This window comes from Pseudopodoces humilis, chromosome 5 (genome assembly GCF_049639895.1).
Source record: "Pseudopodoces humilis isolate 2021_Gansu_Grassland_sample_001 chromosome 5, ASM4963989v1, whole genome shotgun sequence".
NCBI lineage: Eukaryota > Metazoa > Chordata > Aves > Passeriformes > Paridae > Pseudopodoces > Pseudopodoces humilis.
In genome coordinates, this window is record NC_142204.1 from 65,037,049 (window position 1) to 65,057,336 (window position 20,288).

The following is a 20,288-nucleotide window of genomic DNA, read 5'->3' on the forward strand; positions in this document are numbered from 1 at the left end:
CACGCTTATATAGACTGACAGAAAGTTTCTCAGAGCAATGAATGTAAAATTCTGCTTCTGTATCTCAAGGGTGCTATTTTACATAAATATGCATATGCATTTGCATATATGTTCCCCTTCCTGCAGAGATGGGCAGGTCACATTGCAAATAGTGCTGAAATACAAGCCCACATGAACTGTTGGCAAGCACTGGAGTTACAGAAAAAATTATGTGCAGCTATTCCATAAGCATTTACCCAGCAGATAAATATATATTTATGCATATGTATATTTTTCCCTCTGAAATACAGATACTAGTCCATACAAGAGGGCATTCAAGGATGTCACAAGACAGCTCACATGCCAGAAAAGCAGTAGCAACTACAAACTGAGGATGCTCCAAGCAATGATAATTTGTGACCCAGAGCCAGTGCACACTGGGACAGATGAAAACAACTTGTTTCAAAGCTGCTATTGGGGATCTGACATGTTTATCTATTTGGCCCACATGGGGCTGTGTCTTCTAGCACTGACAGCTCCTGCAGGTTGGCAGCTTTTCAAAAGCTTGTCAGGCCTTGATAGCATTCCTATTCCTGCGGAGCTGGGCGGGTGCATTGCGATCACACCGTGATAATCGCGCTGACATGTAACCCTGCGTGCACTGTTAGCACAGCCACAGAAAGGGGCACCATTGCTTTGCAGCTATTTATCCACTGTTTACCCAGCTGACAGCATTTTGTATTTTCTATTTATTTAGTTTAAGGAGTAAAATAGAAAAGGCTTTAAGCAAACTCACAAGAAAATTCGATGAATTGAAGTAATGTTTCCAGCAGGATGCCAGAGCCTGGTGTTCCTTCAGAATTTCTTCTCCAGCTTTCCAGCCTCTCATACTATTAAACATCTTTTTGTTTTACACTGCACTTCTGGTTATGGCACAGAGGCTGTCAGTAGAACTGCTTTCTTTTGCTGACCATCCTTATTTTACTCATAGGAAGAAATCACAATTCTTCTAGTTTGCAAATAATTTGTATAATTTGTCAGGTATTTGAGGATCTTTCAAAAAAAGACTATGACATTTGATAATGCCACTCCAGGAAAAGGAACTAAAGGCTTCTGTACAGTAAAACTTCAGAGAAAATATATCCCTGCTAAAGAAAAATGATTATTCATTGCTAAACTTTATATATTTATTGACTATAATGACTAGCTTCCTGCATTTGCCTGTCATTCTGGAAGTCTTGCTTATTACACTGTGGTACTTATTGTTGTTTTATAATGAGGTTTACAAGCACTGGAAACCGGACAGACTTTTTTTCAAACTGCCAGCTAAGGAAGTTATTTTCAACCTATTACACAATAAATTGAATAAAAACTACAATGATTTAAGAAATTGGGTCTCCAGCAGAACTATTGATTTATTTCATACGGAAAAGTACACCAGGAAATAAAATCATAACTTAATATATGTAAGTCAAATTAACTAATTTAAGTAAATAAATAGGTTTTAAAGAAAGAAATTATTAAATTATATCTATGTATACATTAGACAAGGGAGCAAGATACAATGCTTTGGATGCTTCTTCAAATACTATTCCAGAAATATCTTAATATAGAGCTTTAGACTGTAAAATGTAATCTTGCCAAGTAATTATACCCACATATGAGAATAAACTATTGAGGATTCTGACTTGGCTTTTGGAGGTGTCAGTAGCTCCTAACAAAATAAATATCTGAAATTGAGAGCTTTATTAAAATAAGATTAATATACCCAGCACAGAGCATTCTAAAGTTCATGTTCAGCTTTGTTTTAAAGAAAGGAAACCCTAAACTATGCACAATCTTGCATTCTAGTCTCAAAGTTGTTATACCACTCTCACCCCTTCAGCTTGCTTTTAACTTCTTCCTCAAAGTCATTAATAAACACATCATTTATAGGCAGAAACTTAATATTCTAATCAATTTCTACTCATTTTAGTGGCTGTGTGTAAGCAGATTATTTTTTCCAGACGACTCGTACTCCAGAGGTGTACAAAGGACACACTTCAGACTCTTGTAGTCCCAACATGTGTGGTTTCCTCACACTGGGAAAGCCTGGAAGTGAGCCGCCTGGCCTGGTGCCAACCCAAACCCCAGTCAGTCTAAACACAGCACCGGCAAATGCTACTTTCTGACACTTCACTGCTACTGTAGAGTATCCTCTAGCATCCTCCTCAAGGACTGAGATTTATACACAGTTCTTCACACAACTTCCTTCATGTCATCCCTTCCCTCCACTCACAAGATTCAAGCAGCCAAGCACAGTGGAATTAGAGAAACACTTGTGTGAGGTTGCCTGGTGTTACCTGGGCATTTATGCAAGAAAATATGTTTATAAAGTTGTTGAATGACCATGGAGGCCTTGGAAATCATCACACCAGGATGTGCTGCAAGGCTTCTCAGTCAGTTCTTCCCAGTTAAATATATCTCACCTCAAGTGTTTTGTTTTTTTCTGGAAAGTTTATTATCTGAATAGTTAACCTATTAGTTTACTACTAAATGAAGTAGAAGTATTTGAACCTGCAAACATATTTAGTTTATATATGCAAGTGGTTAGGAATTTTATTTCCTCCTTTCAGGTTATCATAGATATGTAAGCATACATTCTCTATTCATCTTAGGCAATGCAAATTATCCTTCCAATACAAAGTGAGTCTTTTCTCTGTAACATCTATACCACTGTCTGATTGCAGGTTAAGTTCTCCTGGCTCTGTCTGTGTTCTGCTCTTCTTGGAAAGCACAAGGTCCATAATGATCAGTGGTGGTTTGGCCAAAGGGAAAATGTCACCAGCTTGGACTGAGGGGCAGCTCATGCAGGGTGCCGCCACCTCCAGCGAGGTCTGGGCTCATAAAGCCCCACTGAACATAATGGGAGGTGACAGCACTCAGCATCCCTCAGGAGGCAAGCAGCATCCCACAGAAACAGAAGTCTGCTTTTCACACAAACAAAGCTTTCTTCAGAAAGCCTACACCAAAAATCAATTTGCAGTCTGAAAATTCGCAATTATAATTAGCGGTGCTGTTATTAATGCAATATCCTGAGGGGGTGGTGGATTTTGAGTCAATTACTGAGATGACAGAAACAAGGTAAGTGCTTGATAAAGCATACCAGGAAAAAATTGCCTGAAATACTCAGAATCTGATTTTTACAAAAACTGGCATGTGAAGCATTGCTGAAGTCAGGATGAGGAACAAGATATTCCGCCTGGTACTGTATCTCTTCTATACAATGACAGCAAGTGTTGCTCTCAAACATGTGGGCAAAATAGTCTCTCGTTCCACCTGTTCAGCCCCTGCCTGCGATCGCATTAATTCAGGGTCAGTTACCTCTTCAGAGCTGGCAGCAGAATGCAGTAATTTAAAACCCCCCTCTGGTGCCTAAAGAAAATACCAAACACAGCTGAGAATTCAAATTTTCTTCGTATCTGGAAGAAGCAGGAAACCAGTTTTCATGTGTTCCTGTGCAAGCATCTGGTTCTCACTCATAGCAGTCAACTGTGCTTACAAAAGCTGCAGTTCACCATGTCTGCTAGAAAGGCTAAATTGTCATCTTATTATCTCAAGTTAGCACATTGTCACCGGGCACAGGCAAGGGACTACTGCAGATCCCAGTGGAAGCTTTTCCTATCACTAGTAATTCTAGATATTAACAGAAATGCTAAAATTGCCACTTACATTTTAATATAATTTAAACCATCCAAATTGCCTCTGCTCTGTTCAGTATTATAGTAAAGCAATCCCAGTGATGCCAGGAAGCAATGAAAGAGCTGTCTTCAGTTATTTCCTTCCAAATGCTTTTAAATGAGGAGGGTAACCATGACCAGAGGACTTGAGCACTCTTAGCTACATTTTTCCTATTTGCTGATATTTTTATGCTATTTTCATGCACTGCAGGGCTCTTCCACATAGCTGATCTCTTGCAGGTCATCAGCCACACAGGACAACATATAGCATGAGAAATTCAATTGATTAAATGTAATACATATAACTATGGGAGGTAAGATTATCAAATCTTGGAAAATTGCACTGCACAACAAAATCTGCAGTTACCCAGTGAAGAAATGAATAAATAAAAACACAAAACAAAACAAACAAACAAAAAAGAATTTAACAGAATTTAATTTTGGAGATAAACTCCATGGAAAATGCACTGACCTTTTTTACATTTTTGTTTATATCAACCAAGTTGAGCAGGAAGATGTGGTCCTTTGCCCCAACAAGCAGCCGGCCCCTCTCCTCATCTAGCAGCAGGGTTCGAAAATCAAGCCCCTCTGTTGAGCCCAGGAATGGGATACAGCTGTTTGAAAGCAGCAAGTCTGTGGGAAAATGAAGAAAATCTTTATAATCAAAATGTTTATATATGACTCATCAGTGTCTTTTATAAATATATGCAACCAGCATGGAGTATACCAGTGAGATAAGTGCAGTCTTGGAGCTTGTCTTTCCAGATTCATAATATAGTTCCTGTTACCTCTGGGGTTCTCTAGTAAATTTTTTTTTTACTTCCAAATTGGGTAATATTTACTTTCACTAAATATTTTTCTATGTAAAATTTTCTTAATAAATTATCAGTGTGGCATAAAATAATCAGAAATTCAACATAAATTAGAAACCATGAAAGACAGATCTCTGCAAAATGTGTGCTATATCTTTCCTTCATTCTAAGAAAACTAATTGTGTTTATATTATCATACTCACGGATACACATGCTCAAGGATCAATACCTCATCATATTTGATGCTCTGAATGTAATGCAGCAAAGAAGGTCACTGCCAGCCAAGAATAATTAGGAGCAGGAAATAGAGGGTAGGGACATTTGAAGATTATCCAGTTCAACTCCCTCAGTTTGAGAAGGAACATTTTTCACTAAATCAGCTTGGTCAAAGCCCCACCTAACATGGCCTTGAACACTTCCAGAGATGGGGCATCCACAATTTCTCTGGGCAACATGTGCCAGTTTCTCACCACTCTCATAATAGAAAATGTCTTTCTTATATCCAGTTTCTATCTACTCTCTTCCAGTTTAAAACTATTGCCCCTTGTCCTGTCACTAAAGACTTTTGGTAAAAAGTCCAAGCTCATCTTTTTTTACAAGCTGCCTTTATATATTTAAAAGCTGCAATAAGGTCTCCTCACACCCTTCTTTTCTCCTGGTAGAACAACCCCAAACCTCTCAGCCTGTCCTCATATGGAAAGTGTTACAGCTCTCTGACCATTATCAGGGCTCTTCTCAAGATTCATTTCAAGGTTTGTGTCTTTCTTGAACTAGAAACTAAGGTGCCCCAGAATTTAATGTTGGACTGCAGGGTCTCACCAGAGCAGACTGAAGAGGCAGAATCACCTCCCTCTACCTGCTGAACACACTTCTCGTGGGACAGCCCAGGGTACATCTGGCTTTGAAGGCTGTGAGCACCCATTTCTGGCTCATACCCATTTTTTCATTCACCAGTATTCCCAAGTCCTTATCTGAAGGGCTGTGCCCAACCTATTGATCACACAATCCATTCATGATCCAGTCTGTGTTGATATCAAGGATTGCCCTGACCCATGTATAGGATCTTGCACAGCCCAAAGTGCTCTATGAACTTCACATGGTTTACATGGACCTCCTTCTAAAGCCAATGAAGGGATCATCAAAGATAATTTATTCCAATTCAATGAGGATGGTATAGTAAGGGGAACATCCAATAGTAACACTTCTAAGATCCCTATTAAAATAAAAAATTTGACACTAAAATTTTACTGTGAATTAACAGTAGCTTCAACTCTCTTTTAAAAGGTAATTAAGAAAAAACCTATGCTCTGTGAAACTAATGAAAGAATCTATAATGCTGCAAAAAAGCTAAAGGGCTGTAAAATAAAAATTCTGTAACATTCTGCCTAATGAATACTCTCTGGATGCAATCCTGGATGAGGACACAAACAACATATAGAAAAGAGCACAAGGATAGTTAAGACTCGTTGGGTAGTCATTACTTTGGGGAAAAGAAAATAAACATGTGAATCAGTTCTTCCACAAGCAAACTCTCCAAGCTTAACTACTTGGAAATCATCAGACAGAAAGCAAATCCTGTATTTAACTGAACATAAAATTAAGGGTATTTCCACCTTCCAGGCACTGGATGGACAATGTAGCATTCCTGCTTGAAAAGCCAGACTTACTGCAAAAGTTATTTGCACACCCTCACCATGATGAAAATTAGAGTCAGTGTTTTGGAGAAAAAGTCCTGAATGAAATAAAGGGAAAAAAAAACCCCACCCAAACATTTTTCTCCAAGGTATCTCACAAACCATGTGAGAGGCAAGAAAAGATTAAGTTCTGGTGCTGGCTAATAAACAGCACTCTGGAAGGAAAAATATTTTATCATTACTAATCTGACTAACTGGAATATAATTATGAAAATTATTTTTTGGCTCAGTCAAAAGTCTACTTAAGTTTGTGTGCATTTGTCTGGCTCAGTGCAGGTTGTTGTTAAGGTACAATCTGAACACAAATTGTCATGCATTGCCACTCCTATTCCCCTAGGTGACATTTATTTGGCAGTACTTTGGAAAAAAAATCCTGCTTCACATTGAAAAATTATATTCAGCGCTGGGCACTACACTGCTATACACAAGTACTGTCATTTCATACAAATTTTTTGTGAAGACAAAGATGTCAGGGTTTGTTTTCTAAACTAGTAACACTTTAAAAGATCTGTTTATTAATTGCCAGCAAGATCCCTTAGGAGCAGCTTATGGTTAACACAGTGCTATAAAAACCTCAGTCCTCACCTGCAGGACACAAGTAACTAACATACAGAATATGAGGAAAAATTCCTCCCCATCTACAGCCACAGGAATTTGATCTAAGGAAGGATAAATTATATGCTTGTGCAAATACTCGAAAACATTTTCCCTGCTTAAAGCCATGAAAAGCATGGGCCTTTGCAAGAGTGTCAATTGCAAAAATATGTGGATTTGATTCTCCACATACGTGAAGGACTGAGACTGCTCTCTACTTCCCTATTTCCTTATTTGAGAGGAATGATCTCTGAAGAGACCATTCCAAATGGACATTTGTCCTCTGTTGTTTCACAGTTCCAGTACTTCTCAGTAAAAAACCCCACCTAGAACAGTTACAACAGTGCAGGAAAATGCTGCCTCATGACTGAAATACCCAAATGGGAATGAGCCCTGTCTGATGCCTTGCACAACCATTTATGTCACTACATCATAAGGAAAAAATCTGGAGAATATTCCAGATTGAAATGACAACACTGCACACTCCTTTTTTACTGACACAGATGACAACACAAGTTGCAAAGTGGTGAAGAATCAGGTTTGGTCAGTTATTTACTATTGAAAACAGCTTGGAAATAAGACCCTGAGCATGACCACTGATAAGATTATAACTGTAACATGACCTAATAAAACCTCACAAGTAAACATTAACAGAGGGTTGATTAAATTGCAGCCAAATTAATCATAGTTCTCACTCCATAAAACAACACAATCCTATCTTATGCGTTGAAATTTTGCTTCACAGTGAGACATATTTACTATCACCAAGGATATTACACTGGAAAAATTTACTGTGAAAAGCACATTTCCCAATGATTTTCAAGCTTAGAGCAAGCTGTTGATTTGAATCACTGTATCTCTGAAGCCTGGCTAACACAGAACCAACATTCTCACAAGGCACAGTAACAAAGTTAGTTACAGGGATGGTTTTCATGAGTTCATGTTCAGCACTCAGTTTTATAGTCTCTATTTGCTGTTTTTCTCAAAATTTAAGAGTTTTTTCCAGCCTGGTGATTAAATAAGCATCCAGCTAACTCCCCTTCAGGGTTAGTATTTCACTGCTGAGTGGTAGAAGCTGGAATAGTGACTGGGATTTATTCATTCACTACAGTATCTCAGTTGACTTGGCTTACAACACCATGATCATTGCTTACTTAAAAAATCTTCAGCAGCAGAGCCACAGCAAAAAGTCTTCACAAGTAAAAATTTTATTCTGTTCTGATAATATGTATTTGCATTTATAAAACATGTTTAGACTTCTTAGCATCAAGTCATGTGTGGTGACCACGCTACCCTTCCTCAATTCCAGCATGGTGTAAGAATGCAGCAATGTGAAACCAACTTGGCTGAGACTCAGAATTCCCTTTGCGACCAATTACCAACTGTGCTGGTTTTAAGTGATATTTGGTGAGGAGGGAAAAAGCCACCCATGGAAATGATTTCTCTGAGAGAATCTGCTAAGAGCTTCCTCTGTACCTGGAAAAAAACAATAGCTGGCTAGCTCTGAAAACTGACAACCTATTAAACCATTTAGAAGGTAGGTGCACCTCTGTGAGATTCACATTTTAAAGACAGGCAAGCCCAGGAAATCTCTCTCTTGCTTCCCACCTTGAAGAGGTAACTGGGCACCGGTGGAGCTGGCCCCGCTCTGCCACGGCCCCTGCGGTCTGCTGGGGCCGGGCTGGGCCCCAGTGGCTCCCGGGTGGGGGCCAGGAGGCCGCAGGCCCCAGCCGAGGCTGGGCCAGGCAGCAGCTGTTAACATCTTGTCCACGCTGTTATAAATGCAAAGGCAGATTTGGGTTAAATAAAAACAATTTATTATAAAACAATTTCTATAAAAAAATAAACAATGAGGAAAAACCACAATAAAACAAACAGCGCAGCGCTGGGTGGACAGGGGTCTATACCCAAAGGTATAGGTGTTCCCAAATCCACGAAGGAGGGTAGACTGTCTGGGGTTTTTATAGGGATTTTTAGCCTTGAGGCCAAATTCCAGGCAGGCACCATTCATCAACGGTCCTTGATTGTTGTATGAATTGATTTCCTGGCGTTGGAGAATAGAGTCAAATGGACGTCCGGACCGAGTCTCCTCATATGTAAAGAAGTTCTGGGTGGTTCTTGATTTCATTGTGGTTCAGGCCATCTGGATGGGATGGTTGGATCCGGGTTGGAGCTGATGGATATCTCGGCTGGATTTTTCCTTTTGTCTACCTGATGGCTTCCCCCAACGGTGGCCTGCAAGGCGGGGTGTTCAGGTCCGGTGATGAGTATCTCGTCGGAGCCCCTCCTTGTTGGCTTGATGATTCGTGTCCTGTCTATTCTTTCCCGTTGATGGGCACCGAGCCTGTCCCTGTCAGCTTGATGAGCCTTGTCCTGTCTATTCTTTTTCGTTGATGGGCGCCGGCTAGGATCGTTATCCTTTGAGTGGGAATTCGTGGCTAGATCTGGGAAGGGCTTGTGTGCCATACTGTACTTTATATTTTATATCATATACATTTATTTAGATTTCTACGAATTTTTACAAGTTCATTTCTCACACACGCTATGCCCTTCCCCACTGCCAGCCCATGCTCAACCGGGGTACGGCCCGCAGCAGCAGCAGCTCCGGGCTGGGACAGACCCACTTCTCCATGGCCTGCATGGCCCCAGTGGCTGCTGGGCACAGCGAGGGGAAGCCATCAGCCTGCAGCTGAAACTGAACGAAGCAGGGTCCGGAGACCAGCTATGTGGCCACAGTGGCCACCACCATTCTGGCTGGGCCCCCTGAGATCTTGGTACAGCCCCAAGCACAGCCTGAAATCCGTCACTGTGACTGCTTCGACCACTGCCTGGCAGAAACCATCTTGACAATCCGCAGGCCGGCCCTGGGCAAGGTATTAACTCTTTCACTGCACAGAGGAGACTTGCAAAACATTGATCCTCTCTCAAGTAAGACAGAAGGACAGAGTGAAGACATGTAGAAGACAATAAGAAGACACCAAGGTCAGTAAAGAAGGAATCAAATCCCAGATGGAAGGAGAATGAGGAGATGCCTTAATATTGGGCTAAAAGTTCTTTTGGTAAGGCCATGGAGATGGACTATGACACACTAGAATATCCCCCTTAATTCATGAGAAGGTATGGGGGGATAGAGTGTTCAAACTGTAGACACGAGCAGAGGCATCCACAATGAAGCAAAGCAGATGTTGAAGTAGCTGTGATCCCATGAGAAGCTTAAACAGACAGAGAGATGAGATTAATTAAGACCCTTTGCCCCCAGGGAGAGAAAAAGACCTCTGTTCCCAGAAATGAAGAAGATCTCAGAGATAGATGAAGAGAACCTTTGCTTTTGAACAGCTCATCCTGAAAATAATACCCCTTAAGTTGACATGGCCCATGAACTCAGCTGTGGGAAGGCTGTGAAACTAGGAGGAACTTCACGATTTCAGATTTTCTGGGCAGCTGCTATTCATGGAAATTTAAAAGCTAAAAGAGAACTGTTTCTTGTGAAGAACTCTCCATGGCATGGTGAGAGAAATTCCTCTCCCTACAAGAACTGATGAAAGACTATTGTAGATGTGGTAACTGATGGAAAATCCCAGGTTTTCTGTCTACATTGTCAGCTGGGAAAGAAAAGAGGTTGTGTAGAGGGGAGAAGTGTTTCTGAAGGTTTTATTTGGATTCTTGTTATTCTTTTAGTTCTGTTAATAAAGTTTTCTTTATACTTTTTAAGCTTTAAGCCTGCTCTACCCTCCTCCTAATTCATATCTCACAGTAGGAAATTAGTAAATAATTCTAGTACGTGCACTGTCAATTTTAGCCAGTGATAAACTCATTACACAGACTTATTTTAAAGACAAGACACACCTAAATTAGCAGACATCTCAACATCTTTCAAAACAGTTACACCTAATGACACCGTTGAAGGACTCTGAAATTAAAGGCTTTATAATTTTCATATACAGCAAAGAACGAAGATTGCATCCTTTTGCTTTAGGTAGAAGCAAGTCCTTTCTCATGCTGGAGAATACACATGAAGATTTATGTGGGCATTGTAGAAATTCTCAACCAAACTTCTGAGATAATAAAAGTATTTATAGTATGATTACAGCAATTTATCCAATTCCTAAGGTATTCTGAGTTTAAAATTGACGAGTTGACCCCAGATGCATTGGTATGAAGGCAAAGAGAATAAATAATTCCAAACTACTATTAATCTCTACTATGCACAGCAAGAAGTAAATTGTATTTTGTTTAGCTGCATTTCACCATGGAGAAAGCTGTGCATGCAAAGTGGCTCTCATTGCTATACAATATTATGAGGCCTGGTGGAAAAGGCAATATTCACAGAACAGTAGAGCCTCTCAGGATAACCAGGATACAGATAACCAGGAACAGAGAAAACATGTCCTTCTGTTGTCACAATTTTGTGTCAAAACCCTGGTTATAAGAAGCCAAAAAAAACCACTATGTATTAAACCACATGTTTTGCAGTTAGGGACTTCTCTGTTCATCTTTTAGGACTGAAGTGTTCCCCAGGAGCCTGTATAGTTGACTGTAAAGAGAACTTTTCCAGAGATTTCTAAAAGATTCAGGAATAGTCAGCTGTCGCCCTGAAAACTCAGCTTCTGAGCTTACTGACATAGTTTTCTAAAGACTTTCCCAGGACAGTAACTGTAAACATAGATATGTGTACATTCTTTCTGTTACACATCTTTTGATGGACATCTCTCATGGCCAGTGCAGTGGGAAAGTGTTATCCTGACCATCCAATCCCTGGCCATGGTCAGAAACCTATAAATCCTGGGAGGAAAAATAAACTTTCTCTTCTTTTCACCACACCTCGAGCTGTGTCCGTGTGATCTATTCATCACCAGCAGCAACAGTCAGCTGCAAAATTTCAGGCACTTCAGGGCATTTTCATATCAAGCTTCAAGCTTTTCTATGGAAATGCTCAAAAGACAGCATACTTAGTATATCCAACATCTCTGTTTGCAAAAACTGATGATTTCAGGAAGCAGTATAGTGTGGCAGTGTGCCTCAGGGATGACAAAGGGTTACATCGTCCCACCCCAAACCCCTTGTGAAGGGTGGCCCAGGAGTTCTGATTGGGTTTGAGTCCCTGGGGGGTTCTCCCTTGGTGTGTTTCTACTGGTCCCTGACCCTGAACTCCACCCTCAAAGGTGGAAACCCTTAAGAGTTCTGTCCCTCAAAAACCCCTGCTGTGCCTCTATTCAGAGCTCTCTGTTCTGGACCTAAGTTTGTTCCCATGCTGAATAAATGGTTTCATGAACGGGAGCCCGTCTCGTTGGTGTTTCATGCTGGTCCCCAGAATCCTGCTGCTTCCCTGGACGAGATCCTGAGGTTGCTGACTGCAACAGTATAGGAAGGATGTTCTCTAAGATACAGAGGGTTAAATACAAAGAATGACACATTTCAGGCAATTTGAGAAACTTGTCTCCTTTTATTAATCCTTCCAACATAGATATCTAAATATTACTGAAAACCAGACAAACAGATACAACAGGATAGCTCAATTTCCTAAACTAAGAGAAACTTCGCAAAATAGTTATACACTGACAACACTAAAGGGCCTCTGGAAGGAATGCTAATGAACAAGTCTCATTATGAAAACTTGGACTACCTATTCTCCTATGGTAAACTGAGTTAAATCTATCTGTTGTACCTTCATATACTAGGAACTACGTCTTTACAAAACCATTGAAGCTACAGCTCACTGAATAACTACATCAAGTCCCTAACAGGCTAGGTTTCTGTCTTTGAGGTATTTCAAGCAACCTCTATCAGCTTCACTGTCTTCTGTGGGGATGTGTAGGCGGAGCCAGTTTCTGCTTTGTATACTGAGGGAACAGCATCATTGTAGCTGGAAGGTGAAGGGCAAGGCAACTCAGAGATGTGTGTCTGCACAAGGAATCCATGGGCTGCAGCATCTTCCTTCCGCAGGAGCAGGAAAGCAGCTTCAGGATTGCCAGTGACAAATGCAACAACTGTGCAGTGTTCACGTGGCTGCCATTGGGTGTGAGCCCCCCCAGCACAGCTCTGTGCAATGAACTGCTCTCAGTGGCTGGAGAGCAGCATCCAGAGGCGAAATCGCAGCTGACCATAAGCTTGCATAGCCTCTCTGTGGGCAGCTGGATTTCGGGCCAGGAGCTCAAAGAGGTTGAGTGGCTCAACCCCTTGCAGTGCTGGTGGCAAGCTGATCTCTGCAGGAAGCCTCTCATTGCCAAGCACAAAGTGCTCCAGGCGTTTCAACTGCAGGCAGCGGTGCAGGTATGCCATGATGTCCCACAGCCGCCGCGCAAATTCCCTCCTGCTCCACCGGGACAGCGGTACAGTGGTCAGCACGTGCATGACCACTGTCTTCCAGGTAGAGCTGGAAAAACCTGTGCCCCTCAGGATGCAGGTGAAGACCTGCAGGCATTTCAGGTGCAAATTCTCACATGGCACCTGCCTGGCAATGTGACGGAAGAATTTCGCCTCTGCCACAGCGTATGTCTCAGGCCACGCTGTGCTTGCGATGAAGTTGGCCTCAGCAGGCTGGCTGCTCACAGAGATGCTGGAGCTGCCTTTCTGGGCCTCTGTGGGCTGGCTGACCACAAAGATGTCAGAGTCCCCTTGGCGCACCCCAAAGAGCATCTCCACCTTCAGGCTCTTCTTGCCTTTGCTCAGCCGGAATTGGCAGGACCGGCTGCAGGGCTGAAACACCAAGTGCCAGGAGTATGACTGAGGCACATGCAGCCACGAGGACCTCACCAACTGGTGGAACCAGCGGGAGGTTTTCTCCACATCCAGGTAGGAGCCGGTGCAGAGTGTCTCTAGGAGGCTGCGCTTCCGCTTCCGGCACAGCTCCTCCTGCGAGTGGTGCACGAAGCACAACAGCTGCTTGCCCAGCTGCTCCCTCTTGCACGTGCACACCAGCTCCACACGGACGCTGAAGGTCCTTGCTGCCACCTGCCCTGCGCTGTTAAGCTCTGGGTGGAAGGCATGCCCTGGCGGGGGATTCAGCGGGATCAGAACCCGGTACACCCCATCCCACTCACGGGGACTCCAACCCTCAAAGGCACTGCCCACCCCAATGGCTTCTTGAGGCACTGGGTAGAAAGTATTGCTCACGCTGTCCACAAAGACACGCGTGAAGCTTTCCATCAGCTCAGCGGTCACTGAGCGACCTCTCTCCAGGTCCTCCACCGGCCACTCTATGTGATCCACTAAAAGGATGCCTTGCTTATTCCCAGCATCTCGGCCGTCTTCTCTTTCTTCAGTTCCACCCCTGCCACTTTCTTCTTTGCCACCATCACTGCCTTCTTTCTCACTGGCAGCCACACTATCTTGTTCATCTTCTTTTCTGTCCTTGTTCTTGTTCCCCTCCACATTTACACCACCCTGTTCTTCATCCTTGCTTCGATCATCGTCATCTTCTTTTTCAATTTCCTTATTTTCTTCCTCACTTGCAGGAAAACCACTTTTGTCAACTTCCTTCCCACAATCAATTCCACTGCTATCCTCCTGCCCAGTCCAATCACTACTTCTCTGTTCACTGGCATCACTGCTTTCCTGCACTTGCACATCCGTGTATTCTTCCTTTCCATCAACATTGTCTTCACCTTCATTTACATCTCTCTTGCCTGCCTTCATATTTCCACCATTGTTTTTTTCTTCATTTCCATCTCCTTCTTCCTTTCCAGCATCCTTGTCTTGCTCCACCTGCACATCCTTGTTTGATCCTTCATTTGCTTCATCTAGGCCTTCTGTATTTCCAGCAACATTGCCAGGTTCTTCTTCATTTCCTTCAGCAGTATTGTCTCCTGGCACATTCTCATCACTCCATTCTTCATCTTTCTTTAAGTCACGGCCATTGTCACTCTTAACATCACTGTCTTCCTTCCCCTTCACCTCATCATTGCCTTCAATGGCATCATCGTCGTCTCCCTCATTGGAAGCCACAGGACTGCCTTCTCTGTCATTTCCACTGCCGCCGTCGTCTGCCTCCACAGTCACGTCAATGTTTTCCTCGCCTTCCCTTGAATCAACACTGTCTCCTTCCTGTTCTTTCCCTCTCTCATTTCTCAAGGTCTTGCAGGAGCTCTGGTCCTTGCCGCTGCTGCTGGCTTCACGGCTCCTTCTCCTGCAGCTAAACCACAGGCCCAAGAGGAGCAGGACTCCAGCAAGCACCCAGAATGGCCACTGCTGCAGAGCACCAACGAGCACGGCTCCCCAGCCCTCGTCCTGCTGCTCCGGGAGCCCCTGCTCCAGCTCCTGCAGCAGCCGAGCCATCTCGCGGTCCAGCAGCTCCTGACGCTCCTGCATTCGCCGGTGCGTGGCCTCATCCAGCCCATCCCCAGCCGGCTGCGGGTACTGGATCAGGCTTTGCACGAGCACGAAGAGCAATGGTAATAAAGCCATGGTCTGCAGGAGGACACACAGAAGCTGTTCAGTGGGACCAGAATGGAGACAGACAGTGGGGAGCAGGAGCCGCAGGGATGTGGCGGCAGGAAGGAGAGGGCCCCGGCAGCTGGCAGGTGGCACGGCCTGCATCGCTGTCCCCACAAGCGCCGTGCCCCGAGCAAGGCGCTCCCGCCAGGGGCTGGGCCCTGGATGCAGGGACAGAACTCGTGCCCCGGGTGCCAGCGCTTCTGCCCCAGTCCAGCCCTCCTCCAGCCCTGTCCCCACTGCGTGTGCACTCACCGCTTGCCCAGGCTCTACTGGGGCAGCGGGGCTCGCTGGGGCCTTTTATAGCTGTCCCCATTGTGACACGGCCCCTGTGCTGTCACAGAACCCAGAGCGCATCACAGGCCAGCCCCACCCGCCGTCCCCAGCCCGGCTCAGGGAACTCATCATGGCCCTGGGCACCCAAAGCCCCAACAGACACCAAGTGCAGACCCATCACTTGGGAACCTGGCAACTCCACAGCTTCTCTTTACAAAGCAGGTACAAGTGCCCTCCCAGACAACTGTTGTCAAATATAAATTTGAGTGACAAGACCCATGGATGTTCTCAGCATTCAGGCGTAGGCTTTTATTTAATACTGGAGGGGGACATTTTTTATTATCAGTATTTATACTTATTACTTTAGGGGTAGGATGTCAATAGGCTAATGTTTTGTTACAGATTTAGTGAGAAATTTTTCTGAAAAAAATCCAGGTTGCTTGGATGATACACAGGAAAGTTTAATAAAAAGGCCAAATTTAATAAAAAGGCCAAATAAGTTAATTACAAAATTTCAGTGTGTTCAATAGCCTCTTAGCCCTCAAATTTTATGGTTCAACACCATGAAAAATTCTGGTTTAGCCAAGATTTTGTTCAGAAAGTAGAATGTCTGTTTTTTTTCAAATTTGTGCACAGATGTACCTCTGTCATTCCCTCCATCTTCAAAATTGTCTCCCTTAAACAGAGTTAGCCAATCTCTCTGACTGATAGAGGAACTTCTGTCTCTTTCTGCTCTTTGTGTATTTGTCTCCAAAGGACTGTGAGTACAGGAGAGATTATACTCCTCAGCCCTTCTTTGGGGTACTCATCTATAAATGGAACTGCAGAAATGGCGAGGGAGGAAAGTGAAAAAGGATGTGACTTGAGTACCTGCATAGTGATCACAGACGTCCACTGCTAGACAGACACCGATGTCAGGCAGATCATGCCCTCCCATTAGTGTGCAGGAGAATAATGTTGGGATTTCTGAAACTGTTCTGAATTGCATTTGCTTACCAGATGTTATTAGTAAAAGTAGTTAAAGAAAGAGTTTTAAACTCTCTTCTGACCTGATGCCACTTATCATGTATCTTCCCAGCATTCTTCTAGGGAACCTGTTTTTGATGTTGTCCCATCCTTCTTTTTACAAGGGAGCAAAAATTCTTTGCCAAGTATCACCCTTTCAGTTTTGTTTCCTCTCATCTTCCAAGATTTAATGAAGTGAACATTCAGCAGAGTAGTTTTGTATCTTCTGAACATAATTCTTTTATCCAACTGAGGCCCTTCTGTGACCATGAAAAAACAAAAACTGTTGTGAGCTACAGTTTACACTTAAGAGGTTGATATGGGTCAGTTCTCCAAGGTTATTCTTAGTTCAACTGCTATGTAAACTGTTGATGTCAGTGACTGGAGGCTGCTCTCCAGGACTTTATATATATGATAATTATATGACAGAAAATGCAACATATAGTTGGATCTGACCTTCAAGTTCACTGGCTTAAAAATGGAAAAAAAAAAGTCTGTAAGAAATTTGCTGGTTTTCCCATTATTAAATGCCTTCACATTTCTATTTAGTTTACTGTGTATGCAAGAGACTTTCTTTGCATGGTCACCAGTGCCCATCCATCGTCAAGCTAGGGTATATTTTAAGTCTCGATGATCACTGCCTTCAGAAAGCATTTTTGAGACAAAACAGGCAAAATCTTTTGTATAACTATACAGTCATCCAGTACTAGGATCTTGACTCTCACATAAACACCTCATGCTTTTCTGCAAAGGAATCTGAGATAGATTTTTCTGAGAAATAACAAATTATCAAAAATTAAATAACAAACAAGGGGAAAACACCACTTCCTCACTCAGGACATTTTCCTTGATTTTCGTAAGCATTCAGGTTTACAGCTACTGACACTACCACAAGAGCAGGTTTTTTTCTGGTTTTACTTTCTCTTCACACAGCACAGCTGCAAAATGCAAACTCATTTCTAGGCTCTCTTATACATCACCAGTTTACCACATTCCAACCAGTCATAGTTGTGCAACACCCCATCAGGGTACTGGGATTACTGCAGTGTCACAGACAGTTTAAGAGAGGCTCAAGGAGCTGTACAATTTTAACTATGTTTTATATGTATAATTAAATGATGCATGACATGGAAATAAGCCAGCTGTATTGAAACTCAACAAACTAACTGGTCTGATGCAACAGTTAAACATCTCATCAGTTATAAAATTAAACAGGCTTAAAGCAAAAACAATATAGGGAACAGAATGCCTGACATTGTAAAGCAGCATGTTCAAAGGACCATTTTTGAACATTAAACAAGTGTACTCATCCAGTCAGAATCTCAAAAGAATTCCTGGCACCAAAATATTATCTGTTTGCTTTTTCACCATGTTTACAGAATGGATCACTCTTAGGGGGAAGAAAATCCTGTGTGCAAAGCGCTGCATGAAACTAAACAATCCTTAAAATGTGGCTAATTTCCATGTGGAGCTGATGATTTAGCACTGTCATCCTTCAGCAGAGGAGAAAGAACTGCCTGTCTTTAGTTTACTTATGTAAGATGAAAAAAGTGAAGAGTGTGAATTTGATCTTGCTTCAATTTACTTCAGTGGCCAGACTCTTGCCATGACTCCAGTGGGAGTGAGACTGCATCTAAATTCATTCAATGTGGAGAAAAACAAATCAGCTGAGAATAATGCTCTTGTTTATTAGATTTAAATTACTACTACAGTTGTTTTTAACAGTGCTAAGTAAATCCTGTTTTAAAAGACAAAGGTTGCCTTCAGTCGTGCTTTTTCCCATGTACTGTGTCACAATGCAGGATTCCTGGTCCTCTGACCAAGTCACTGCTGTTCACAGCAAGCATGGCTTGCTCTGGGCCATGGCCACATTCCCACATGGGAATGATATATGTTTGTGGATGTCACTGATGACAGCATCAAAATCTGGGTCTGGGCTGGGGCATACTCCTGAGCCAATAAACCAGGTTGCACACTTTTGTAAAATGAATGCATTCACTGAAAACAAAGACTACACTTACTAAGATGTCCATGAAAAGCAGCAAAGTAAATCAAATCAGTAGGGTTAAATTTGCAATAATGAATCTGCAATTCTGCAGGGAAATTTTAGGATACACACAAATTGAAAAAAGTTTGTGTTTTTTTTTCTTTTCCTTAGAAGGCAAACAACCTTCTGGTTTGACTATTCTCTACCCTATAAAGTAGAACCTAGAGAAACATGTAGAAAATATGTTCAGAAGAACCACTCAATAAAAAAGATTATTACTCAGAAGATAGAAACGAGACTGTCTACACTGTATGAATTAAACATATATGAATTAGGACACAGACCCTTCCATTCTTTAGTAACAAAACTGATGCTGTCCTGAAAATCATTAATGAATGAGACTAGGATATGAAAACTTTCTGCATTTGCTCTTAGAGCTTGGAATAAGGATGTTAAATGAGGCAGCAGACAACAAAGATGTGCTGCTTAGCAAAGCTGAATGTCACTTCTGAGCTTGAGGAGTTCTAGAGTTTGTATAAAGGTCACAGGTTATCTCCAGCTGCATGAAAATGAGTGATAAATACACAGTTTCTCTTAGATTGAAAGCAGTGCTAGACAAAGAGTATTAAAATATGGAATATTACTCAAAAATCATCCCTTGGTTTTCTAAAGATGGAAAACTTCTATTAGAAGACAGTTTGTCACCTCCTCCATATACTAAAGCTATAACATAATCATAAAAGCAACTCAAACTTGTAGGAGTATCTCAGATACACAGATTAAGTAAGATCTATGCAGTGAGAGCACCCTAAAAGCATCACAAGAACAGTGACAATTTCTTGATAATAATGACATGAACCAATATCTAAAAGTGAAGAAGAGAATTTTTCAACTAATGGATCTGGGAAACTGTGGGAATAAAGGATGGCATATATGATTAAAGCTCATAGTGTATTATATTAACACAGGTGGATAATATATAACTTTGATTCTGCATTACAACATATTTCAACTGAATTGTGTGTAGTTTTAGTTTTATACATGCACGATTTTTTAGAACATTTTTTAGAATTTGTACAATTTTTTTAGAATTTATAATATTTTATATTTTTAGACTGGGGCAAACAATAAAGGAAATCCATTGTATAACATTGCATTGATCCCCATATCACCCACTTGAATATCTCAGCATTTCCAGCACAGATTCCCACTCCTTAAGATGAAAACCCAAAGAAGACGAAAACCTATAACTGCCATCAAGAGAAGGTCTAAAATTTTAATTGCTGTCTGAACACAAGAAAGAGCTGTGACATGCTGTGGTTTATTGAGGCACTCCCGCAGTTACAGACACATCTTTAACTACCCCACCCTCTCCCTCCTTCCCCCATCCACCACTGACTGATGCAGATGGGAGATTCAGTGACTGCAGAGCAAAATCTTGTTTACTTTCAGCTCTCCTGCCCCAGTAAATGCCTAGCTCTTCTGGAAAGATGGACCTATGCCATAAACACATTGCCCCATGAAGGGAATGAAACCTTCCTTCCAAAGACGTGTGTGACCAGGTTTTTGGAACTGCCTGATGTGGCCAGTTTTCATCTGTTTTCCATAAAGAAGGGCAAGAACCATGTATTCTCCTCCTCATGATATTTCAAGTCTTAATTCCAAAGAACAGAGATGCCAGGACTTGTCAGTGACATGACTAACAATTTTATGAGAATTGGCAAGATAGTTCATGTCTCCTACATCTTACTCGCAGAAACCTTGGAATTATTTTGTCTGAAACACTTGGGGG

General features: G+C 42.1%; 2 protein-coding genes across 4 annotated transcripts in view; both read right to left on the minus strand.

Moving 5' to 3' along the window:
* Nucleotides 1–20,288, minus strand: part of SEMA3D (semaphorin 3D) — a 134,616-nt gene that overhangs the window by 71,236 nt on the left and 43,092 nt on the right. For all 3 annotated transcript variants that reach the window (XM_088055042.1, XM_005526032.3, XM_014255204.2), the window contains exon 3: nt 4,171–4,331. In XM_088055042.1, coding sequence (XP_087911168.1) covers nt 4,171–4,331 — 161 coding nt within the window. The remainder of the gene's footprint in view (nt 1–4,170; nt 4,332–20,288) is intronic.
* On the minus strand, nt 12,856–15,201 carry LOC148184364 (uncharacterized). Its single transcript, XM_088055046.1, has one exon. It carries the CDS (start codon nt 15,199–15,201, stop codon nt 12,856–12,858), a length of 2,346 nt encoding a protein of 781 aa, XP_087911172.1.